The 27,028-nt window shown below is 41.4% G+C and overlaps 1 protein-coding gene across 1 annotated transcript in view; it reads left to right on the top strand.

The window, feature by feature from the left end:
* Positions 1-834: 834 nt before the first annotated feature.
* LOC118772321 (NLR family CARD domain-containing protein 3-like) overlaps positions 835-27,028 on the top strand; it is a 97,134-nt gene continuing 70,940 nt past the window's right edge. Inside the window, exons 1-8 of the mRNA XM_036520592.1 lie at positions 835-916; positions 1,239-1,318; positions 1,593-1,717; positions 2,784-2,945; positions 3,312-3,419; positions 4,689-4,802; positions 8,310-8,379; positions 9,024-9,084. Of these exons, the coding sequence (XP_036376485.1) occupies positions 2,857-2,945; positions 3,312-3,419; positions 4,689-4,802; positions 8,310-8,379; positions 9,024-9,084 (442 nt within the window). The 5' untranslated portion in view covers positions 835-916; positions 1,239-1,318; positions 1,593-1,717; positions 2,784-2,856. The remainder of the gene's footprint in view (positions 917-1,238; positions 1,319-1,592; positions 1,718-2,783; positions 2,946-3,311; positions 3,420-4,688; positions 4,803-8,309; positions 8,380-9,023; positions 9,085-27,028) is intronic.

The raw sequence follows: 27,028 nt of genomic DNA on the forward strand, positions 1-27,028 counted from the left end.
TTGTTTTAAAAATGCTCTTATTCATCTAATACTGGTGTTACAAGGGTATGTTTAGGAAGGGGAGGAGGTCGACAAGGGTTTGACACTTATTCTTCCTGTATGCGTCTGAAGAAGCCCTTCTCCCTCATAACGGGGAGTCTGCTGACTTCTGAATGTGCTGCAGGAGATGCAGCTACACCAGGGTGGGAGATCGTGTAAGAACAGACAAACAACAAATACGTGGTAAAAGAATAAAAAAGAACAGGTGGTGCGCTAGATTCCTGTGCTACCCTCGCTGTGCCTGCGTTCGGAAATTCGGAGGGTGTTGACCGTTTCTCAGCGATTTTCACAAATGTACTGTCTGTTAAACAGTACATGCATTTTAGTGCACCGGACAGTAATTCATGTTGTGGTTAAAGGTGACAAATGCTTTTCGAAAGTTTTAAAATAATGACAACTCCCCCTGTAAAAATCTAATTTGATTTTATAGTCTCTAAAAATGCCAAATGAATGTCTCAAAGGTTTGCGCTGAATCTAAATTGCTTAGAATCGCATGAAAATATCCCGGTAAAGCGAGGTGACAGCCGTTTCACTAGTCTCAGTTATCTGCAGCTTTTGATATAACTCGCAAAATACTGATAAGTCTGTAATAGCTAAAATCAGTCTTCAGATGAGAATGAGATAACGTTAACTCCGCACGCTACTGCGGCATTGAGACATATATTCAGTTATATGGATATACGAATCAATGATGCTGTCGGAGTTACGTTCTTAAAGAAGGCGGTGTCAATTGTGTCAGAGCCAAACGGTAGCCTATACACGTTCATCAGAAAACGAAATTAAAAGTATTTTGGCTGCAACTTGAACAGTCGCCATTTCAGAACTCAAGTCTTAAAATGTTGGAGACCGATACTAACAATTAGTACTGCAAGTTCTGGTAAGAATATGAATAACACATTTTTTAAAGTGGAGTGTTATGGGTGGCTTGTTTAAAATGGAGGTCAAGTTTAAGCTTAAATCGGCATTTTGTCTGATTGTTAGAAAATGTCTGATTGAAGAAAATGGTGGCATTAAATTGCATCAAATCGGGTAGATAAAGTCCAAAAGAGTTTCAAGGATTCGACACTTCCGAAAATTCTAAGATATTGAAAGGGATTCTGAAACGTCCAATAATCTATGCAAGAATTTCTAACTGTGCGATGTTAATCATTTCTCTTAAACACAGAAGCCTGTAACCACATTGTACCGTGTCTGAGTAGGCCTGCGTCCGTTCGCTGCCAGGAAGCAACAGGTGTGATGTAGGCATCGGTCCAGCTTCTGCGATGTGCCATGTACAAGGGTAGGCCTACGTTTTTTTTATAATCACTCTGAATGCGTGTGTTCAACTATTTTATCAGATAAAGTGGATCACATATGTTGAAATTTGATCGTCGCTGCTCGAGATGCTGGTCCTCACGCGAGCTGACAACTCCAACATTTCATTTTATGTGGTACTGTGTTGCCACGATGGGCTGTATGCAACAGCACATCATGTGCTTAAAGTGAGATTTTATGTTCCTTTCGATTTCTATTAATACTTTTTAATTGTGGGTTTTGTCTCATTAATTGTGCAGTTGGTTGAAGACTCATGGCAAATGACTGCGGGAGAATGGACACCCCTGCCTCTTGCTCCTGCCTTAATGTTGGGGGCAGCTCTCTTTTGAGGACACGAGTACAAGATTTGAACCTATTTAATTAGGTCTGAAAAATATTGAGATTTACCTTGCTCTTGAAACAGATGAGGCAGTGGCACCGGGTCAAATCCTTTCTCTGAATCGAGAGTCTGGACCGTTCTTTTCCCCTGCTTCCCTTCAATGATCAGAACATATTTAATAATGTTAACAATGGCAATGAATGGCAATAAACTCTGACTGCTCGGGGTGTGTACCTTTCATGAATTTTCCAACCTATCGCTAAACGTTTATTTCAACAATATGTGTGTAGTCTGTATTTACATATATGCGCATATGCCTATGTCGCTAGTCTAGGTCTCTTACCTAACGATATTAAACTTTTCGCTTTGACAACGTGATATGCAACGCTAGAATACATTTACCAAAGAATGTCGGAATCGAAGTGCGGCGCCCTGGTTTGCTAAATTGCTATTGGAAGCGAGGTCAAGGAACGGACATTCACACAAATGAGCTGCATCCCAAACTACATTGCTTTGCTTCCTTGACCAGCGTCAAATATTTCGCGTGTTTGTTGAAATGAGTTAAAGCATGAAAAACAGACTTTAAAAATGTTCCGTTGGCAACATCACATCACACGTCATGAGATGTGTCATTCGTGTCATTTAACGCAGTTACACTGGCTCGGTACGGATGTTGAACCTGATCGCTCAGTGACCGAAATAGATACGAATGTAGATTAACTACCTTCAAATTGATGAGACCTTAATTCGACTGGGTGACAACTGTTAATCTTTACCGAGGAAATAATGACGTTACATTTGTTGGTTTTGAACAGAAAATAAATGAAATAAAATATGCGCCACTTGCCTCACTTGGCTGCTCTGTATCGACCCAATCTTCCCATTACCCCGCTGGAGCAAAGAATTATGGGAAATGTAGTAATACAACAACTTAACACAAGCACATAGTTCTCTTATGCTCATTAAAAAGTACAAATAAAATATATCACTTCAAATCGTTTTAGTATTATCCTATTCTTCTTAAACCCCAATGAAATAATAGTCACAACAGCGAATGCTACATTCAAACTTTTTCACTCCAATGGGAATGTGTTTTTCCTGCTGTCCATAGAAACCTTTCCTAACCTCCTCAAACACACCGCAGCCCAGAGAAAGCAGATTGGGGAGGGGGCGTGGCCTCTGACATGAGGGCTGAAGAGGAAGGTGAAGAGGGGGGCGTGGCCTCTGAAGCGTACCACACCTTCAGTGGAGCCATGGAACCAGAGAACAAGAGGTGAGAGAAAATTAAAAAAAAAACACAATCTATGGGAGTTTTTGAGTTTGCACATGCACATATATGAGACATTCATTTGAAAATCCAGCCATTAATTTTCTGAGACAGTAAAACTGATGGCATTACAGCAGAGTGTACAGTGTACATCACTGAAAATGTGATAGCAGTAATAAAAAACAAACTAAGAGCACTTGTACACAGAGTACAGAGGAGATCCAGTACAAAACAGGGAGAAACTCTTTTGTGTATCTGTATATGTAAATGTGGAATTCTAAAACTAATGAATGAATCTGGAATATTATCCAGACATACTGGATGTAGCAGCTTATCAATTAATGAAGTCCTGTCTCCATGTGCTGTTACCAGGGTCAGCCTGGGAGGGTCACCGGTACCCAGCTGTCAGTCTGTGAAGAGTGACTGCTCCATGGATCATCCAATCATGTTTAGTGACAAACATCACCACCTTGATCCAAGGTGAGGTCACTTTGGCCATGACAGAATTCCGAACAGGTTTATCCAAGCCCAGTGTTCCAAGATCTTTCCTGAGATTTGAAAGAACTTTGGATAAATACGGTGAAACTGTTTTTGCTTGAGTCTATTATGCTGCATGGTACATGAGATCAGAAAAGAAGCAAATGATCATGCTTGTTTATAATGACATTTAAAAGGCCAGCAAATAGTTAAAACCTTTCGGCACTCAGCTCAAAGAATTGATACAGTGCCACCTGAGTGGAGTGTAATGTGTTCTGATTTTCCCATTTTTTTCATTTCCTGAATTGTAAGTGCATGCTTTAAAAACATTTTCATTTATATTTACTTTTGTTGTCTTTTATGTCAGACTTAAGAGTATATTTAAACAGATCTAGGACATCCAGTATTCATCAGATGTTGTGGGCTTCACAAGGCACATTAGACATGAATGTAGCTAGTTAGCTAGCTAGCCAGCGCCAGAGCTTAGTGAACAAGAAGATTAAGGAGATGCAGGAGATAAGGAAGAAAGCGCCAGTCCAAGTTTTGGTGTTCATCATGTGGTCCTATGATTTTGTATCCAGACGATGTTGGTTCAGATGAGGTCATACGGTACACAAGTACATATTTTTTTAATGAGCCAGTCCTCAGACTCATTGTGATTATTTCTTTAGGAAATTCCAAAAGTAGCCAAAGTGTAGGTATTGTATAGGTATGGGGTATGCCCATAAATTGGTACATGCCATACCTTCCATTCCAGTAGAAATGTGTATATTTTACAGATGTATTAGTGAGCTGTGTGTCTAAATGTACTGCTTTGTAAATGAGTTAACTACGCTTGGGTGCACAGGCTAAATCCCAAGACCAGATTTCATCTACAAATAACAGTATTCAGACTCTGAATTCATTTCAGAGTTCAGTCAAACTGAAAATGTGGACAAGAAATGGCAATAAGGCTTTGAACTGAAACCATTCTGACCATACCTTAAGCAAAAGAAAAGTATATCAAATAATTTTGACCTTAATTTTTCTGCGACCTTGAACAGGGAAGAAACTGAAATCTTCAGCTGCTTTGAAGGCAAATTTCATTTCTATTTGTCATCTTGAAAGCTTATCTCAAACTTTAAAAGGACAATAATATGTGATTTGATCCTCCAGTTCTTTCACTTAATACATATATAACAGCTATGCTTAATATTTCATCACTGTATACTTACATGTGCATAAATTGACAGAAAAACTGTGAAGCGTCCTGTCTCCATGTGCTGTTACCAGGGTCAGACTACAGAGATCAGAGTCACCGGTGCCCAGCTGTCAGTCTGTGAAGAGTGACAAGTCCATGGAACATCCCATTAAGTTTAGTGAGGAACATCACCCCCTTGAGTCAAGGTGAGGTCACTTGGGCCAAGACAGAAGTCTCAATGGATTAATCCAAGCCCAGTGTACCCAGATCTTTCCTGGGGTTTGAGCGAGTTTTGGATAAATATGGTGAAACTGCTTTTGCTTGAGTCTGATCTGCTGCTGGTTCAAGAGATCAGAAAAGGAAGCACTTGATCATGCTTGTTTATAATCACATTTAAAAGGCCAGCAAATGGTTAAAACCTCTCAGCACTCAGCTCAATGAATTGGTATAGTGCCACCTGACTGGTGGAGGGGTGTACTGTTATTTCCTGATTTGAAAATTCATACTTTTTCAAAGCATTTTCACAAATATTTATTTCATTGTCATTTATGTCAGACTGAAGAATATTTAAACAGATCTAATACATCAGATATTGAGGGGTTTACAAGACACATTACCCATGAATGTACAGTGCTGTGCAAAAGTATTTGCCCCCTGACCAATTTCTGACATTTCTTGCACGTTTGTCACGCTCATCCATTTCAGATCAAGCAAACCTGAATATTACACAAAGATAAAACACAAGTAAACACAAAATGCAGTTTTCAGTGCCAATGTCATTTATTAAGGGAAAAAAAAAACATCTGAACCTACATAGGCCCATGTGAATAAGTAATTGCCCCCCTAAACCTAATAGCTGGTTGAACCGCCTTTTGCAGCAACAACTGCAGTCAAGCGTTTGCGATAAGAGGTGATGAGTCTTTCACATCGCTGTGATGGGATTTTGGCCCACTCTTCTGTGCAAAATTGTTTAAGATCAACCAGATTGGATGGTTTTCGGGCATGAACAGCCTTTTTAAGGTCATGCCACAGCATCTCAATAGGGTTCAGGTCGGGACTTTGACTAGGCCACTCCAAAACCCTCATTTTGTTCTTTTTTAGCCATTCAGAAGTGGACTTGCTGGTGTGCTTCGGATCATTGTCTTGCTGCAGAACCCAGGTGCGCTTTAGCTTGAGGTCTCGAACTGATGGCCGAACATTCTTTGCCAGGATTTCTTGGTAGTGAGCAGAATTCATGGTTCCATCGATAATGGAAAGTCGCCCAGGTCCTGAAGCAGCAAAGCAAGCCCAGATCATCACACTTCCACCACCATATTTCACTGTTGGCACAATGTTCTTTTTATCAAATGCAGTGTTCTTTTTGCGCCAGATGTAACGGGATGCATTTCTCCCAAAAAGTTCAACTTTAGTTTCGTCAGTCCAGAGGACATTTTCCCAAAAGCTTTGGGGATGATCAAGATGCTTCTTGGCAAAAGTGAGTTGGGCCTTGATATTCTTTTTGGTCAACAGTGGCTTTCGCCTTGGAACTCTTCCATGGATGCCATTTTTGCCTAGTGTCTTTCTGATGGTGGAGTCATGAACATTGACATTAACTGTGGCAAGTGAGTCTTGCAGTTGTTTAGACGTGGTTCTTGGATCCTTTTGGACTTCTGCAGCTAGTCTGCGGCGTGCTCTTGGAGTAATTTTGCTAGGTCGGCCACTCCTGGGAAGGGTCACCACTGTGCCATGCCTTCTCCATTTATGGATAATGGCCCTGACAGTGCTCCGCTGGAGTCCCAAACATTTACCAATGGCTTTGTATCCTTTCCCAGACCGAGACATCTCTATAATCTTCTTTCTTGTTTGCTCTTGAAGCTCACTGGAACGCGGCATGATGATGTGTGTTCAGTATGGCCTACCTCACCTTGTCAGACAGGTTTCATGTTAGTGGTCTCCTGATTGGAAATGTCTGGCAGCAATCAGGCCTGGGTGTGGCCATGAAATTGAACTCAGCATTCCCCAATAATAGGATTTATCACAATTACCTCACCTTTTAACAAGGGGACAATTACTTTTTCACAGAGGACCATGTAGGTTTGGATAGGATTTTTCACTTAACAAATAAAATCACAACAGGACAACTGCATTTTTTTAATACTTGGGTTATCTTTGTGTAATGTTTGAATTTGTTTGATGATCTGAGAAGGTTAAGTGGGACAAAGGTGCAAAAAGGTAAAAAATCAGTAAGGGGGCAAAAACTTTTGCACAGCACTGTAGCTATTTAGCTTGCTAACAAGCTCTAAAGCCTTGTCAATTTTACAGATCTTATCTGGCTCAGGAGGTAACTAACAGGCTGAATATAAACTAGCTAGCTATCTAGCAGTGTTTACTATTTAGCTGGCCAGACAGCTAGTGAGGTGGTTGGCTGAAAGTACGATTACATACGTAACCAGCTGGCATGGCTGTCTAATGGTTTTAATGCATTCAATGAAAAATCAAATTTTTGAAATTTTCGTGGATTGAGGGACTGTTATCTATTTCTGAGGAAAAAATTATTTTATTTTTATGTTAATTAATTTCTCTGGCTCTCCCTTCCCCACATTCATAAATTGACGTCGGTTTGACGTGATGTGGTAGGAACATTAAGAAGGTAGAAAGAAAATAAGTGGGACAGAAATTCCAGTGGTGGATGTTTTTACATCTTTCATGTGTTTTATGACATTAATTCAACTTCTGTCTATTTAAAAGAGGCTATATAATGTGTAAGTACAAGTTCTTAATGAGTCAGACAGCAAAATAACAGCTCACTGATATTTTTTTAGAAAACTACAACAAGAGCAATTTCAGAACTCCTATGATATCATAACTGCCATCCCAACATAAATGTAAACATATTTGGAATGTATCTGTGAGCTGTGTGTCTGGGGGTACTGTATGTTTTGTATATGAGTTAACTGGTATAATTAAGCTGTTAAATGAAGTACAAGAATATTGAATGGCTTTAATTCATTTTTCATTACAAACACTAGATCAAGTTTTGAATTTCACTGAATGGATATCTCCCCATCACTACTGTAAGAAAAAAAATGAGCAGAAGAGGTGAAACCTACAACACAATAATTTCAAAAGCAATAAATACAGGAACCAGCTTTGGACAAACAGCACACATCCAAACTGAAAAGAGTGATTCCCCCCTCTGTAGCCACACACCTGCATTTAAAGCCTGCTGATCAGAGCAGGTGTGACTCATTAACCAATAGCTGGGTCAGGGTAAGACTCCCTGTCCAACACATCTCTGCTCTTCCTCACTTTACAACCCAGTCAGACTTCAAACAGTCTGGTGTCTCACTCAGGCTGGTCCAAAGTCAGACTGAGTGTGTCTGTAACCATGTGCTCTTCATGATGATTAAACGAGCTGGTGAGGTGATCAGATAAATGTGCATAAATGAAAGGCCATAGAGGTCATTTCTGCCAGGAAACACTGGAACATAAAGAGCCTTCTGTTTGCTCTGTCTGCTACATTTGTGCTTTAAACCTACATCCTGGTATAAAGTCAGTGACTATTTATGAAGCCAAAGCAGGTTCACTTCTGGTAAAATACTCTTTGGAAACAATGAAACGCTATGATGAAATTGAGCATGATGAGTTTGATGACTTAATAATATTTTGAGCTTGTTTCTCATTTTCATCTTGCTAACTGACTTCTGATTAAATGTGTATTCATGCGTCTGCAGTGAGCTGTCAGAGCTCCAGTCCATCTCTGCAGTGTGTGAGCAGATGAGCCAGCAGAGACTCTGCCAGCAGGTAAAGGACTTCACTCATTCACCTGAACCTGCCTGCACCTGGAGTCACTCATTCACCTGCATCTGCCTGCACCTGGACTCACTCATTCACCTGACTCTGCCTGTACCTGGACTCACTCATTCACCTGACTCTGCCTGCACCTGGAGTCACTCATTCACCTGAGTCTGCATGCACCTGGAGTCACTCATTCACCTGAATCTGCCTGCACCTGGAGTCACTCATTCACCTGCATCTGCCTGCACCTGGAGTCACTCATTCACCTGTATCTGCCTGCACCTTGCATCACTATTTCACCTCAATCTGCCTATACCTGGATGCATTCATTCACTTAAATCTGTCCTGGTTTCATTCATTCATTTGACTGTGTAATCCCATTATTTACTGACTGGCTGTATCGTCTGTCTTTTAACCCCTCATTCATCTGAATCTGTCTGTCCAGTATAAAGCCATTCACCTGTCTGTCTCACATACTCACTCATTCACTTGCATTTGAGTCAGTTTGTCATGAGTTCATTTTCATCTGACCTGCTCGCTGAAGAGAGGTTAATGTTTCTCCAACTAACTCCAACAAATATTTCTTAGTCTTCATGTAATCCTTTTCATTCTTAGGCTTTGGTTTAACAGGTGTCTTTATTTCACTGCAGTCCATGATTGTAGATGCTTCACCCCTGTGTTCCAATGATCAGGACCTGGAAGCAGAAAATAGTAAGATGTTTCTCACTGTATTATTATTACAAGTCAAAAAGAGTCCCCTGAACATGGTCATCTTTTAGAAACCCTCACCAATTTATCCCACCCACACCATCACTATCTACAGACACACTACTGCTGTTTGACACATAATACTCTCAAACCCTTCAGCAACAGTCGGTTCTGAAAATATCTCCATTTTTACAGATAAATGTGAACAAAGAGTCCAAGAGAAACTGAAAGCCAGTCTGAAGAAGAGGTTTGAGTGCATATTTGAAGGGGTTGTGACATCAGGAAAACACACCCTCCTCAACAATATTTACACAGAGCTGTACATCATAGAGGGGGACAGTGAGAGGGTCAATAATGAGCACGAAGTGTGGCAGATTGAGACAGCATCCAGGACACAGACCACACAAGAAACAGCAATCAACTGCAATGACATCTTTAAACCCTTACCTGGACAAAAGAAACCCATCAAAACTGTACTGACAAAGGGGATCGCTGGCATTGGAAAAACAGTCTCTGTGCAGAAGTTCATTCTCGACTGGGCAGAAGGAAAAGCCAATCAAGATATTCATTTCGTGTTTGTTCTTCCTTTTCGGGAGCTGAACTTGATTAATGATGAACAATACAGTCTGCTTGGGCTTCTGCATGTCTTCCACCCTGGAACGAGAGGGATTGAAAACATTGAGTCTTATGTTGACAAAATTTTGTTCATCTTTGATGGTCTGGATGAAAGCAGATTTCCCTTCAATTTCCAACACAGCGAGGTATTGTCTGATGTAACAGAGACATCCTCAGTGGATGTGCTGCTGACAAACCTCATTAAAGGGAATCTGCTTCCCTCTGCTCTCCTCTGGATCACCTCCCGGCCAGCAGCAGCCAATCAGATCCCTCCCACATACGTCCACCGGCTGACAGAGATACAAGGGTTCAATGACTCACAGAAGGAGGAGTACTTCAGGAAGAGACTCAGTGAGAACCAAGCCAGCAGAATTATCTCTCACTTGAAATCATGCAGGAGTCTCTACATCATGTGTCACATACCAGTCTTCTGTTGGATTTTTGCTACTGTTCTGGAGCGACTGTTGAGTGAAGCTGACTGTGGGGAAATCCCTAAAACGCTGACTGGAATGTACACACACTTCCTGCTCATTCAGTCCAACATCAGGAATCAGAAATATCAGGGAAGAAATGAGACAGATCCACAAAAGCTTCTGGGGCTGGATAAAGACATGATTTTGAAACTGGGTCAGCTGGCTTTTCAACACCTGGAAAATGGCAATCTCACATTCTATGAAGATGACCTGAGAAAGTGTGGCATTGATGTCACTGAAGCGTCAGTGTACTCTGGGGTGTGCACAGAAATCTTTAAAGAGGAGTCTGTGCTGTATCAGAAGAAAGTGTACTGCTTTGTGCATCTGAGCATCCAGGAATATCTGGCTGCTTTGTATGTGTTTCACTCATTTATGAATGAAAATGAAAAGACTTTGATGTCCATTTTTGGTCTAAGGTCTGAATTCACTGAACTGTCAGACACTGACAGATTTGATGAGGTCTTGGAGAGTGAGAATGGATCATCACTGTATGACTTACACCAGAGGGCTGTTCAGAAGGCTTTGGGGAGTAAGAATGGACACCTGGACCTTTTCCTGCGATTCCTTCTTGGCCTCTCACTGGATTCCAATCAGAAGCTTCTCAAAGGACTTCTGACACAGACCAGAAGTAATTCAGAGAGCATCAAGAAAACAGTCCAGTTCATAAAGAGTTTGGAGAGGGAGGATTCCTCCCCAGAGAGGTGCATCAATCTGCTCCACTGTCTGGCTGAACTGAACGATCATTCGCTTATGAAGGAGGTCCAAAAGTACCTGAGTTCAGGAAGTCGTTCTGGTGAAAGGATCTCACCTGTGCACTGCTCTGCCCTGGCCTATATGCTCCTGATGTCAGAGGAGGTGCTGGAAGAGCTTGACTTAAGGAAATACAGGACCTCAGACGAGGGGCACAGGAGACTGGTTCCAGCTGTGAGGTGCTGCAAAAAGGCTCTGTGAGTATTAACATGAGTATCACCATTCTAATACTCCATTGTTATCCTGAAAACATAAATGTTAAAATATGATACAGTATATTCAGATATACCATGTTGCAATATAATTAAAATCTCTTTCAATTGTCTTTCCAATGCTCAAACCATTAAAGAGTAAAAAAAAAAAATCAAATAACATTTAAAAAAAAAAATCAAATAACATTTATAGAGATAATATTAAAACTGCCTGTACTGGCAAGACAGAGTGTAAAGTAGTTCAGAAATGTGGCCTGTTTCCACTTTAATGTTACATTGGAATATTAAATTTTTGAGTGGAATTAATTTAGATATTGTCCCTAACCATAATGTCTTCCTATTTCTTGGGAGTGGAACAAAAATCTCTTCTCAGTATTTTTATTAACTGCTTTATTACGGACCACCAGATATGTTCATTACTGCTACTGCTGCAGTCACAGCTGTAATGTAGGGCAGCATAGTTAGGATCCAGGGGCCTCATTTATAAAGCAGGCTGGCTCCCAGATTTCATGCTAAATTCTGCGTGTGCAGAAAGCCATGGCAGTACTTTGACTTCTAAAACCTTTAACTCGATGTGAGAATGTGTGTACCTCAGTGTGTGTACCTCAAATATGGTCCATGTGAACGAACTAAGCCTTTAGGCTGAACAGTGTCTTACAGGCATGAGTTTTCCTATGTGTAAAAATTACTCACTGAAATACAGTAAAGACAGCATTAAATGAACAGTGAAAATGCTGAAGAAACAGCAATGTGTGGGCGGCAGTGTAGCATAGTGTTTAAGGAGCAGGACTCGTGACCGAAAGGCTGCCGCTGGGGCACTGCTGTTGTACCCTTGAGCAATGTATTTAACCCATAACTGCTTCAGTAGCCTACATACCTAGCTGTATAATTAGATAACATTGTAAAAAAGTGTAACCTATGTAAGTCGCTCTGGATAAGAGCATCTGCTGAATGCATATATAGGCTATGCATGAAGAGTTCATTTGCAAAAACTGATAAACACGCCATCCTTTAAAAAAACGAACTGACTGTGGTGAGTTATTCTTAACACATAACACATTCTGAACCCTAAATACGTTTTTTTCCCCACAAAAGCAGTTATTGTCCATTGTCAAGGCATTGCAAGTTCACGTTTCACAACAGAAACCGTCAAATGCCAGTGCCGTTCTTGAACAAAACCCATAAATTCCTTCAACGAATCAGTGCGGAGTATTCAGGTCAGGTGACGCAACTGGGTTCAGCCGGAGATGTGCTTTCTGAAAGGAGTTTCGGCGTATCTTTGGCTCAAAGTCATCTTAAAGATGGATAATTTTGACGAAACTGAAGAGTCTGTGCTGTTATCTCCTTCAGGGCGTAAAAAGAAGAGGAAAGCTGAAACGTATTCATGTAACATAGCGGGAAAAGCGCGTTATAGCAGTCAGTGAAAAGTTCCCTCCATTTCTTGTAAACACAACTCAGAAAAAGTTTGTCAGCCATCTGCACTGTCTACTAGGGTGACCAGGTGTCCCACTTTGCGTTGTACTGCACAGCATTTTGACCCTTTGTCCAGCATCCCGCATATTGAGATAATGTCCCGCATTTCCATTGGTCATTTGGTTTTTAACTGTAAGAAATAACAACACATGGATGCGTTCTTTTACTCGCTCGGCACATGAGCCGCTTATGCCGTTACGGCATAGTTTCTACTCTATTTAATAGCGGCACGTCAGAAGCAGCAACCCGGCTCTTACAAATGCAACATTGCCAATCCAATGGCTGAGAAGAGAGCAGTGAAGACTATTAAGGTAAATATGTTGCAAAATGCAAGAGCTTGTTGGCTCGATTTTGAGAACTTGTAGAATACGATACTTTTAGAACAAAAAATCTGAACTCGTATGTTTAAATTTTCACTTGTAGAAAAAATGTGAACTTGCATGTTAAAAATGTCAGTCATAGAAAATACTCATGCATCCGTGTTCTGAATGTGAAGTCACAGAAGAAATATTCACAAATGTGTAGTTTGATATTTACATAAATACGATGACGACTGCAAACGTATAATCCAACATTTACTCAGATTTATTTATTTTTTTTAATCGAGTCCATTTTCCAGTAGCCTACAACCACAACTTGGTGATTACAACTACAAATCCACGATTACAATCTCTCGAATCGGTCCCTGCAACTTCAGGGCGCCTTGACTTTTACAACACTTGTGATTTACAACGTGTTGCAAAACCAACTTGCACTTGCAGCTCTGGGGGGTGTTTCAGAAAGCAGGTTTAGTGAAAACTCAGAGTTAGTTGACTTGGAGTTGAAGGAAACTCTGGGTTTTCGGTTTCACAAAGCGAGTTCAGCTTAACTCGGAGTCAGTTACTCTGGCAACATACTCCGTGAAGCTTTTCTTCAACTAACCCTGAGTTTCCTCTCCTCTCTACCTGAAGCCTGCAGACTGAAGGAGGTGTCAGACATGGCGTGTCCTTTTCTCGAAGAGCCAGTTGATATTGAAGCACAAATACTCCGAAATCTGAAATCTCCGTCGGGAGAGGGTGATCTACGACGGTGTATTAGGGCCACATTGAGGGAAAAAATTCTGAGATGTCGAGAACAAAGTCGTAACATTACGAGAAAAAAAGTCATAATTATGAGGAGCTGTTTAGGAAATATTTCAGACTTTTACACATACACATATGAAACACGTAGGCATTCACATGTGAAACTTTCACACACGCATCCACACTACTGAAAACACACACATATGTGAAATGCTCATAGACACGTGAAAGGCATTCACACACATACTTATGAAATGTTCGAACAGATACACGTGGAAATGGGTGCATTCATACATAAACGCACACACTTGTACACACAATTTCCACAAATAAAGTTTCATGGTGTTAAGCATGTATGTGAGTGTACGATGTTACAAAAGAGTGTTTCACATGCATCTGTATGAGCATTTCATATGTATGTGTGAGCTCGTTTCACCTGTACGTGTGGATGTGTTTCATACAAGTCTATATGCGCGTTTCATATGTATGAATGCGCCCGTTTCCATGTGTATTTGTACGAACATTGCATAAGTATGTGTGTGTGAATGCCTTTCACATGTGAATGCGTACGTGTTTCATATGTGTATGTGTAACAAAAGTCTGAAATGTTTCCTAAACGGCCCCTCGTAATTATGACTTTTTTCTCGTAATATCACGACTTTATTCTCGAAATCTCAGATTTTTTTTCCCTCAATGTGGCCCTAATACTCTGTCATATATTTTATACATGTCAGTATCTTGAATGCTGGCACTTGGACACCTTGTACTTTTCATTTAATGTTAAAGATTTGTGATTGAGGTCCTCAGTAGGCATTCCTGCATTTTTCACATTCAAAATGAGCAGTAAAAACATCTCAGAAGATTGACAGAATTTTCCTCTTATTGTAAACACCATCATTCTCCTTGTTCATGCTGAAAGGTGATTGTCCAACCTTAGTCCCACAGAGAAACATCCTGCTATTTCCGTGGCAATGTTGCACCTGAGCTCTGGCCTAGGAGTCAGAACTGAGCAGGAGATTTGAGAGTCTCTCACCACACCAACAGGTCGATTTGAGCTTGTGTGAGCATGGTGGCGATCTCGCTGACGGGAATACCGGGTTGTGGGGATGGAAGCAGCAGCAGCAGGTGGCTGGGTTATCAGGAACCTCAGGAGTAGCAGAGAGTCACATAGCAGCAGCACTGCAGGCAGACGCAGTAGCAGTGATGGAGGATTTAGTCCTGGGAGGAGGACCAACACTTCCACAGACACGGTGTGACAATCAGTGCTGGGATGGTCACTGCTGTAAAAGTCATTAAAATCAGTCAGATCAATAAGACAGAACAAATTAAATGTTAATATACCTTGATTGAAATAATAAAACATTTAAAAGCTTTTCAGGGTTTTTGATACAAATAAAAAACAAGTGATAACTTTTCTCTCAGAGATATTTTGAAGTAGAAATGTTTTTGTTATAAAGAATGTTTGATTATAAATGCTTTTTCTGTCTGTCTATCTTTTCAGACTCAGTGACTGTAACCTTACAGGCGAGTCCATTGAAATTGTGGCCTCAGCTCTCCAGTCAGCCACCTCACCCCTGAGAGAGCTGGACCTCAGCAATAATGACCTGGGAGATTCAGGAGTGAATCTGCTGAGTGCTGCACTGATGAGTCCAAACTGTAAACTACAGACCCTGGACCTCAGCTTCTGTTACCTGGGAGAATCAGGCTGGAAGCTGCTGAGTGCTGGACTGAAATGTAAACTAAACGTTTTCAAGTAGGTGTAGCTCTTTCTCATCTGCTTTAGTTAACTGTGGTTGGAGGTGAAGGGGAGGGGATGTTTGATGGTTAAAATATGCTTGAATGCATGGCTACTGCAGCTGTAATTAGTATTACTTAGGGTGTTTCACAGTAGGGCAAGGACATATGTGCTTTGGTGATAGGCTGTACAGGCCATGCAGTCAGGACAGACCAGTGGTGAAAAGCATTATTAGGGGTCACAGAGGATTTGATATTAAATAAACCCTTTAAGAAGAAAATGCCAGTCTTGCCTCATGATTTCAGCAGTTTAGCATCAAGACAGCATGTAATGCCTGGGCAAGAGATTAAACATAAAGCAGAACATTTTAAAACTAAATAAATTGTAAATAATCAGGAGGGTAGATGCGGAAGAAATGATAAGTCATGTGTTCTTTCAAGTTAGCACAGCTGATGCATTCCTGTCAGCTTGTGCGGTATGTAAAATGAAAAATGTAAAAATATGAATGTGGAATCAGGTGATAGAGCAGCACTGAAGCATCCGTGAGAGGCAAGAGTCTACTGTAAGCGACTGTAAGCGACTGTAAGCGACTGTAAGCGACTGTAAGTGACTGTAAGCGACTGTAAGTGACTGTAAGGAGTCAGACCTCTGGCTCATTGGGCTTATTTCTGTGGGGGACTCCAGAATGTGTGTAACTAACTCTTGTGTTGTGTAGGAACAGGGTATACTCCAGCAGCCTGTACCTCAGTGGATGGCATATCTGTCACCTCTGTATCTTTGACACACACCCACACGCAAGTTATTATCAGTGAAAACAAACTATGCACTCTGCCTACTTTAATGTGGGGTACTCAGTCCTTTTTGTGGTCTTGGTGTCAGTACTTCGGCCCCCTAGCTGTTGTTTTGGTGTTTCTCCCTGTCTGTCAGTGTCGCCCATGTGCTTTTGTTTACTGTTCCCATGTGTTCCAGCCCTGCCCCGCTCTCCGCCCTGTTTCCGCCCACCTGATTACCTGATCGCCTCCACCTGCCTGCCTGGCCACCTGCATCCCATCTCCTCGTCAGCTCAGCCCTTTATATACCCTGCTTGTCTCTGTCTTGTTGCCAGTTCGTCTCAGTTTTGTACCTGCCTGATTATTTATAGTGTTGTTCCTGCCCTGTCTTTTGCCTGACTTCCAACTTCATGGACATGTTGGGGGGCGGTCATCACCATATTGGCTGCTTCAACTCCTGCAGTAGGAAGTAGATTCTGCTTCCATTCCAGTTCTGTTCTATTCAATGGGTTTGTTGGTTGCCAGTGGTGACCGCTGTATCTGGTTGTTTGGATGATACTGTGGGGCCTGAATACTGAATCAGCCGGCAGCCAATCACATGAAAGCTATTATGCTGTCTGTTGCAGGTCAGGGTAGTGCATATGGCTGCCTTGGACCAATCAGAGTAGAGCCCCTTCTACACCGTTTTTGCCATCTGGCCTAAATTTTGTAATGTGGTTTTTGGTGACACTTGCATCCACATTATAGATTAAAACTGAACTGTTTCCATTCAGAAATCTGTTACATTTCCAATGAACTGTCTCCACGTTTGGTTCTGACCATTTGAAAATGAAAATGCCTTCTAAAAGTATGTTTTCTCAGAAAGTCTATTTTGTTTTCTATACAGAATTTTTAGTTGCACCTTCAGAGAAGAATCATGGGAAACTGTGAGAGAGCTGGACCTCACCAACAGTAACCTGGGAGACTCAGGAGTGAAGCTGCTCAGTGCTGCACTCAGTCCAAACAGTAAACTACAGACATTGAGGTGAGTTGTGCTGTTAAATTGTCCTACATTATTAACCTTTTAATGCAGGAAACCTTCAATAGATGCCAGGGAAATAGCATGAATTACCTGAAAGATGTATGATAATTAAAATATTTGCTCAGCCCACCATTAGCAAAGATCCGGGATACTGCAGTTACTCTTATTCACACCAGAAGGCGATGTCACCGACAAAGCGCATGAAGTTAAATAAATGTAGTTTACATTAAGCCAATGAATACCAACAGCTTTCTCTTTAGGACCTAGGTAATCAGTTTATAGATATCTGTGTGCTCCACTCGTGTAAGCACTGGAAAGCACATTAGGATGGCAGGTATGCCATCCACCTACTGTACTTACAGGCTGGCATGGGGTTTCTCATAACTTTACAACACCAAGAGTTCTTATAGGGATTTTCTATGGAAATGACCACAAAGAGGTCTGACTGATCACATCTATAACATATATCCTTACAGAATTCAGAGAACTTCATACAGCACACAAATGAATAAACTTATACCATATTGAACTTTCCTGCTTATCTTCTACTTATTCTCCAATTTTTCTACTGCATTACATCATCACAAATACTCTGATACTTCAAATAATGTTCTTTGCTATTGGGCTATCTTATCTGGACAATCTATTCAGCTTATTGCTACATTTGTTCATTGTAGCTTATTGGAAAGCATTGCAGCTAGTACCAATCACAGACACGCGCACACACACACACGCTAACAGACACACACATACACATACTTGTGATAAAACGATTCATCTGAATTCTACCAAAAAAAAGGTATGTTCATTCTATGGTTATTCCTCTTTTATTATCAAATTTATCAAATTAACGTAATCACCATCATCAGGCCAGCGGATGTGGAGATGCAGCTTTTGTGCTGAATTGATTTGTTGGAATGTAGACAATGCTGTTCACCACAGGCCTGTTCTGTCATAGTAGCAGGAAATGTATCATGTTGATTTTGTCTTTATTTTTCCATTGTAATCAAATTTGAGGAGTGTATATATTTATATAATGAGCAGAGGTTTTTTTTTTCTCTCCACAGACTGGGTTGCTGTAATCTCACAGAGAGCTGCTGTGGTGATCTGGCCTCAGTCCTGCGCTCACACCACTCAGAGCTGAGAGAGCTGGAGCTGAGAGACAATGACCTGCAGGATTCAGGAGTGAGAGCGCTCTCTGCTGGACTGGAGGATCCACACTGTAAACTACAGAGACTGGGGTGAGGAGCATAATAATGTACAGTCAACTCCGTCAGTCAACTATCTGGGCTAATGAAATAGAGCCATGGCACAGATAATCAACAAAATGTTACTTGAATCTTTTTATGTATATCTACCATTTAAATAAACAACCTTTGTTTGAAATGGCATGCTCTTAGAAAGATACTTATAGCAACATGCACAATAGAACAAATTCAAAGTTTCCATTTGAATGGCTGGTGAGTGTTAGACTGAGCCCTTCCTCCAACCCTCCCATGTGACTGGAAGGGTCTAAAAGCACTCTGCACTAGCTTAGCACGTAACTCAGTATGTTACTGACCTCTTGTAATAGTTCTCGATAACTACTCTTAGCATCACAATGCACTTATTTGGAAGTCACTATGGGTCAGCGTCTGCTAAATAACATAATGCAATGTAATGTAAAAATAGCATAAAAAATCAAATGCATGAAGTATTAAGGCAGGATAGCTTTGTTAACCAGTACTTCCTATATCTCAGGTTCTGTACAATTCATCATTTTAAATGCTGTTGCCAAAGGACACAGGACAGGTAGAAAAGTGCAGCTTGTTCTAATCCCATTGTCCTTTGTAAAATAAAATTCTCAGTAATACCTAAAAAGCTGTTGATATACACAGTAGATGTTAAGGCTGAGACTCTGGAGGGCAGATCAGATGTTTGTTGTACCCCTTTCCAAACTCTGTAACCAGCCCATAGCCACTCACCCAATGACTCCCCTGTGATCTTTCCCTCACAGAATGGGGTTGCAGACAAGAGAATATGTGCACATTTAAACTACATACTGAGCCACCTGGTACTGGCAGTGTCTAGCATCCCTACTGTCATTGCACAGAGCTGGGTTGCTGCCAGTAATGATACATTTACATTTACCTTTATTCATTTGGCAGATGCTTTTTATCCAAAGTGACTTAGAAGTGAGGCAGAAATGTTAAAGATGAAGTAGTTCTAGACCTTCCAGTGGTTTTAGAGGATCCATCTACCCTACCAGGTAAATCTGGATATGAGCTTATCAAGTGAGTTAAACATGGGTTTGGGCTACAAAAGTGTGTCTGGAAGCAGAACAAGAGTCTGAGGACTAGATTCATTATAACTGACTCTGCTGTGTCCATTAATGTGAGGGGCAGCATGGACCAGCAGGTCAGACCAGTTTGAGATACAATTTATCAATGTCAGGAGGTGTTGTGATTCCTGAGTGTGGAACCATGAGGATTTCACCTGGGGAGTAATCAGTGTATTCATCACCAATGCCTATGTTTTGTCAACGTTTACCTTGTAACCTCAGTAAAATCCAAAGTTTCCAAGGCCCGCTGTTGGATATATTTTTTACTTGATTAGGTTTTCACATACCTACAGGGAGTTTGTCTTTGTAATATGGTACAAAATAGGTTAGTTAAAATATACAGACAGAGGAAAACAGGCTACCCCGACCGGTCACACAGTGCCCCTCTTTTTGCTTTCACAGGAAAAGCCGCTTGTGTAATGCATTCTTTTTGCTGTGATATTTTTTGTGCTGTACTGCACTGGATAGCGGTCTCCATAGAATGTTTTTAGTGGGAAAACGGTGTTTAACATAATCACCATCATCAGGCCAGTGGATGTGGAGATACAGCGGTCTGTTTATGGAACACCTACAGCCGGCGTGTGCCCGACTGGACTTAGTGAATTACACTCACTGACCGGTCAAAGCAGGGGGGGCGGGAACTACAATTCCGCTACGCAAGTCAGTCACGTTATCATCCCGTCTCATGAACTTTCTGCCCGTCACTCATGCGTTGGAATGCAGACAGTGCTGTTCATCACAAGTAGTAGCAGAAAAGCCATGTTGATTCAATAGTTACTGTCCCATTCTTCTCAAATTTGTGTGTATTTATATAATCACCTGAGTTCCTGTCTACTATTCTCCACAGATTTAGTAATTTATTTTAACACACACACACACACACACACACACACACACACACACACACACAGAGAGTGGTTGTGATATTACACAATATCCCTTCACAGGGTTTATAGTTTTAGCCAGGCTTCACAAGCAGGCCATCTGAATTCTTTTAAAAGAAAAAATCAACTCTAGTGTGGCTCAAGAGTTTTTGTGCTGAATTGATTTGTTGGAATGTAGACGGTGCTGTTCACCACAGGCCTGTTCTGTCATAGTAGCAGGAAATGTATCATGTTGATTCTGTCTTTATTTTTCCATTGTAATCAAATTTGAGGAGAGTGTGTATTTATATAATGAGCAGAGATTCTTTCTCTTTTTCTCCACAGACTGGGTTGCTGTAATCTCACAGAGGGCTGCTGTGATGATCTGGCCTCAGTCCTGCGCTCACACCACTCAGAGCTGAGAGAGCTGGAGCTGAGAGACAATGACCTGCAGGATTCAGGAGTGAGAGCGCTCTCTGCTGGACTGGAGGATCCACACTGTAAACTACAGAGACTGGGGTAAGGAGCATAATAATGAACGGTAAACTCCTGATTATGTAGGCCAGTGTTTCTCAACCCTCTCCTGGACGTCCCCCTGCCCTGCATGTTTTGGATCTCTCCCTGCTCCAGCAGAGCTGATTCAAATGATCAGTTTGTTATTAAGCAGCTTCAGGAGTTCATAACGAGAATTGAGAAACAAAATCCAAAATCTGAGAACCAAAACCCAGAATGAGAGAAGCAAAATGCAGAATCCGTAACCAAGAAATCAAACTCCGTAAACGAGAGCCTTGTGATGTTGTTTTTTAGATCCGTTAACCACTTTCACTTTTTGAATCATCTTTCTCGGTTACGCTTTTCTCTCTCTCGCTTTCAGTTCTAAAAAGATTCTCGCTTGCAGTGTCTAGCATCCGTGCTGTCATTGCACAGAGCTGGGCTGCAGCCAGTTACGTTTAAATTAGGTAGTACCAGATGTCCCAGTGGTTTTGCGCTAGCGTTTTGGTGGGTGTAAAATCTTCTGTGTGACCCTAATCCATCTACCCTACGAAATAAATCTGGATATGTGCTTAACAAATGACTTTGGGCAACAAAAGCGTGTCTGGAAAAGCAACAGGAGTCTGGGGAGTAGATTCATCATAACTGACTCTACTGTGTCCATTAAAATAAGGGGCAGCACGGACTAGCATGTCAGGTCACCCTAATTTTATATATCAGCTTTGTGAGTGTGTCATACTACCCTTAGGAACTCACCTGGGGAATAATCAGCATATTCATGGACAATTCTTCGATGTTGTTAATGTTTACCTTGAAGCCTAAAGTAGAATCCAAAGTTAAACAGAATGTCATTGGCTTAAATGTTGAAGTTTAATTGCAATTTATGATTGTGGGGAAGAGTACAGAAGCTGAACGAACTTGATAAAATTCAGACTAAATCCAAGTGTTTGTAATGTTTTAAAAAGAAATGGTGCAGGGCCCAGTGCCTTTTTAGCATGCAGTGCTAGTGCCACACATGCTACAGGCTGGGATGTAACATTAAGGAGCCTACGGATATTAGCATGCCGCTGGGGGATGGGGGGTCCTGGCCAACCTGCCCACCCCTCCACCCTGCTGGAAGGAGGCCAGTTTGTTCTGCTGTTGCTCCCAGTTGCTGTTGGCAGATGATGGAGCTGGTTTTGAGCTCAGATTGTAGGGCTCAGCCCGTGCTTGGAACAGGCGTCTTTACTGTCTGAGTCCCGTAAATGTCTCCTCTTATAATACCTTTGTTTCAGGAGCTTTAAATTCCTCTCCACTCTTTCTGATAATAAAGAGTTAATAGCGTCTCAGCTTCATTGAGCTGGGCTAAACTGGCAGCAGATGATTTCCCTTAGTGTTGCTGTTCCAGTCTCCTCATTTACTTTTCCAGTGCTAGACCTCCACTGCTTGGCCTCTCTGAGGGTTTTTACTGATGCATAGGTGACGAGTTTCCCTCTCAGTTTTACCTTGGCTGCCTCACCCATGATACTAGTTGGTATATCTGAGCTGTAGTTAAACTCCATGTATGGCATAAACGTAGCTCAGATGTGGGCTTGAAAGCTAGTTTCACCTAATATTGAAGTTTTTAATCATCAGTGGCCTGAAGAAAAACATTGTCCAAAGTCTAAAACTAGATTAAGGGGTGAATGCACCAACATTTTAGTTTGATTGTAAAACAGTTATTTTAAAACATGGATTGTTTAAATACATTTATCCTCACACTATCACAGCAAGCAGAGGTCAATGGTATTTTGTCATGAATATAATGCCGTGAGGTTTATCAAATAATTTATCTCTAATAACCAAAACTGTATGGATCAATTGAATCATCTCTTCTTTATTCATCTATCCCCTGGGTCCATGCACCAGAGATTAAACTGTGGAATCGGTTGCAAATGTGCACTTTTTATTGCATTATTATATTCATAATTAGTAAGAGAACAGTGATGATAATGGAGGTATTGTCCTGTGGAAATAGATTTGATTAAACATAAGAGGATAGTGCACATTGTGATGTGAAAAGTCATGTGCTTTACCTAATTACAGTATTGGTCAGTTTAACTTCATAATTGTCAGTCATGTTTGCTCATTTTTTTTTGACAGTAAAATGACATTTTTGCAAGGGTCCCACCCACATGCATTAATATAATTATTGTTCTCTGCTGCAGTCTCCATGTACTGAGTGTCAGATATTCTGGTAATTTCTCCTGCTTTTCCTCCAGAGCTGTGACAGTGAAGAGCTCTTCTCTCCTTCTCTCTGCAGGCTGTCAGGCTGTCTAGTCACAGGGAGAGGCTGTGCTTCTCTGGCTTCAGCTCTGCGCTCAAACCCCTCACACCTGAGAGAGCTGGATCTGAGCTACAACCACCCAGGAGACTCAGGAGTGAGAGCGCTCTCTGCTGGAGTGGAGGACCCCAGCTTTAAACTGGAGACACTGCTGTAAGCAGAGTTCTGCTCCTTTGTGTGTGTAGATGTCTGGTGTGTTAATGGAAAACCTAGTGAGATGTGTAAGATGGTGCCCAGTGTTCTCATCTGATCAGTAGAGTCCTGGCAGTGTGTGGAGCTCTCCCATTGTTACAGAGCTCTGAGTTTCCACACTGCACTTCATAGACAGAAAGTCTGTGTCTCTCAGTCTCTGTTCTTCTGTTCCTACAGTGTGGACCATGGAGGAGAGATTAGGCTCCAAGCAGGACTGAGAAAATGTAAGATATTTATATATTTTCATATATTTTTTTATATATATATATATATATATATATATATAAAATATACACCCAAACAGACACAGACACACACACACACACCCACATGCACAAGAACAAAGAAACACACACACGCACGTATGAACAGACACACAAACAAACACACACAGATAGGGCTGTGATGGTATGGATTTTTTCTTAGCGCAGTGAAAAAGCAATGTATCCCTGCGGTTCGGCGCCCCCCCCCCCCCCCCCCCTCCCAAAAAAAAAAAAGACTGTCTCTTTAATAACTAAAGAAAAGGTCAAGAATGCTTGCAGCTTGTAAAAGAACTTGGATAAGTAATAAAAGTCTTGTTTGTTCTTCAAATAGCAAATGATGATATGCTTCATGCAAAATTACGGCTATAATAATAATGATTAGGCTATAGCCTGATTTGGCTTTTTGTGCAATACAAAAAGGGAATATACATATTGAATCACTGTCGGTAAGTATGGCTAGCCTATGAGTCGGTACAATAAGTGCTCGTACAACTACTCACTGTGCCCCTAAAGTGAATCGGCATATCCTGCTGATTTACTTTTCAGTCTTCATGTTTCTGTTGTACCTCCTCCTGATGCAAGTGTGCTGAAGGCTACCTATCTTACTATTTATTATTGTACAAATTAAGAATGTACTGATGACATTATAAATTGTTATAGTCATACACAATGAGTTCGCTAAATTGTTTAGAACAGTAATTCATACTAGAAAAGTGCATTTCCTGAAGAAAATGCAGAGTGTGCTTGCAACCTGGCAGCGAAAACGTGGCAACGTATATGAGATGATCGCTAGGATGTGGCTAAGTGGTTGCTAGGCTATTGCTAGGTGGTTGCTAGGGTGTTGCTAGGTGGTTGCTAGGATGTTGCTAAGCGGTTAGTAGGTTGTTGCTGGATGGTTGCTAGGTTGTTGCAAGGTGGTTGCCAGGGTGTTACTAGGTGGTTGCTAGGGTGTTGCTAAGTGGTTACTAGGGCGTTGCTAGATGGTTACTAAGGCATATGATTTGTCGGGTGGTTGCTAGGGAGTTGGTAGGGTAAACAGTATGGTCACTGGGGCGTTGCTAGGGCATTGCTGAGCAGTATGGGTTTCAGTGAGTGTTGGGTGGTATGATCTGAGCCAGCATATGAGGTACGATGGCTGTCGGGCAAAAGGTGACAGAGCGGCAAGACCTTAAAAGTGAGCTGAGGTGAAGGAGAGGATGGTGGGATGAGTGAAAGACAAAAAGACGAGTGCCGGTCAGCGTGGTACGGTGACTGTAGGGCCAAAGTTGACCGAGTGGCAAGCCTTTGAAAAATGAATTGAAGTCAATGGCAGGATGGAGGGATGAATAAATGAGTAAAAAAAATGATTAAAAGACAAGTGCGGGTCAAGACGGTCTTGGATGAGTGTTGGGTCATTTGTCCCGAGGCAACGTGTGAGGTATGGGGGCTCTGGGGTGAAAAGTGAGCGAATGGGAAGGCCATGAACTGTGAGGGGGTGATTTTGAAAATGAATGGGAGTCTATGGGAAAAAAGGGATGAAAAAACGACAAAAACCGGAGAACGAGTGCGGGTACAGCTTAGCTGTATACAAGCACACCGATCAGGGTCAGACCAGACGGGTTACAGTTGGTTTGGGGTCGATATCTCGAAAACTGTGGGAGGAGAAGCGTCCCAAAATTTGGTGGAATAAGAAGAAAAAGAATAAAACTATCGGATAACAATAGTTTGCTTGCAATGCAAAGCACTGATTAAACTACATCGCTATTGGTTTTTAACGGGACCTGAAAAGTTGAACAGAAACAGAAAACTATTTAGCGGTATCGTAGTTCAAAGTACGAAACATAGGCTACACTTCACTCAAAACAGCCAAAATCTAACAGAAATCCACTAACCTTGTGCCCTTATCAGCCAGTTGCTAAATAGTGGTGTTACCCTTGAAACCGAGGCTTCGAAGCTTGTGTCAAAAACATGAAGTATGTATGACAAGCCGTTTTAACATTTAATCGAACCACACTCCTATCTGTAATTACATTTTAGACATCCATAATAGCATTTCTCCTAGTCAAAATTGTATTCTCACTAGTCAGAGTGGGAATTAGAGATCCACAATAACATTCTTACTTTCAAGATCTACAACTTTGATTGTACTAGTCAAAACTAAATTTAAGATATCTAAAAATCCTTAAAAAGTCTAAGTGACCATTTTATCATTTAATAGCTAGACTGGATATGTATTGCGAATATCCGTAATTCACTTCTTCCTACTCAAAATGAACATTTCATGAACAAAATGACATTCTTCCTATCCTCAGTTGTCATTTCACATAGGCACTACATCATTCTTCCTAGGACAAATGACGGACGCCACTTTTGCCATTCATTTGTATTGGGCTGCATCCGAATACTCATACTTCCATACTATATAGTATGCAAAAAGCAGTACATCACAATCCGTAGGGTGTCTGAATACTTAGTAGGCATTTAATAGTAGTCGAACGGTACCCGGTGGACCTACTACTTCCGAAGTATGCGAATGTACTACACTACGCCATCCCATAAGTCAGCTGGAGCCCGAATAACCGAAGAAGAATTCCCTGGGGGAAAAAAGAAGATGGCGGTGTAGTCAACTTGGTTATGCTAACAAATCAATTGGCTTGTTGCTTAACGTTAGCTTTTCATTTTACCTCAGGTTGACAGCTACGTGAAGCAGAATGATTTTTAAAACATGTTGTAGGAAAGTTGGTTTATTTGCAAGGTTGCGTATCCACTAGATGGCGCTAGTAGTTCAGGTGGATGAGTTTTTTGTTAGTGCGTAGAGTGAAGAACTTGGGTTAGAAAATAAATGGCCAAGAGGCTGTAGGCTGTCATTTGTTCGTGTGAGCATTGAGTTACAAATAATTTCCTATTTGAACATGGAATCAGTTGCTACATATGGCGACGAGGATTAAAGCGGAGTAAGAAAAGTGATCTCCTGAAGTTTTCGTTGAGAGAGATGGAACTTGTGAACAATGAGAAGTACTGCAGGGAGCAGCACGGCGAGTTTGGTAGGAAGCACGGTGCCATTCAATAGTCAGGAACAGACCTGGGAAGAATATTGTGAAGTTCTACAGCATTTTTTTGCAAATGGGATTAAGGAAGCAGAGAGAAAGAGGGCTATTTTGTTAAGTTCAGTGGGAAGTCAGACGTACAGCTTGATCCTACTTAGCCCTGCCAAACCTGGCGCGAAAACCTATGACGAACTTGTTAAACTCTCACTTCAATCCAAAACCCAGTGAAATTGTTCAGCGTTTCAAATTCAATCCCAGGACCAGGAAACCAGGAGAGACTGTGTTGGACTATGTTGCCACGTTGAGAAAATTATGGAGACAAACTGAGGGATAGACGGGTATGTGGGATTGGAGATGACCGGATACAACGCCGATTATT

The sequence above is a fragment of the Megalops cyprinoides genome, unplaced genomic scaffold (assembly GCF_013368585.1).
Source record: "Megalops cyprinoides isolate fMegCyp1 unplaced genomic scaffold, fMegCyp1.pri scaffold_28_arrow_ctg1, whole genome shotgun sequence".
Lineage (NCBI taxonomy): Eukaryota > Metazoa > Chordata > Actinopteri > Elopiformes > Megalopidae > Megalops > Megalops cyprinoides.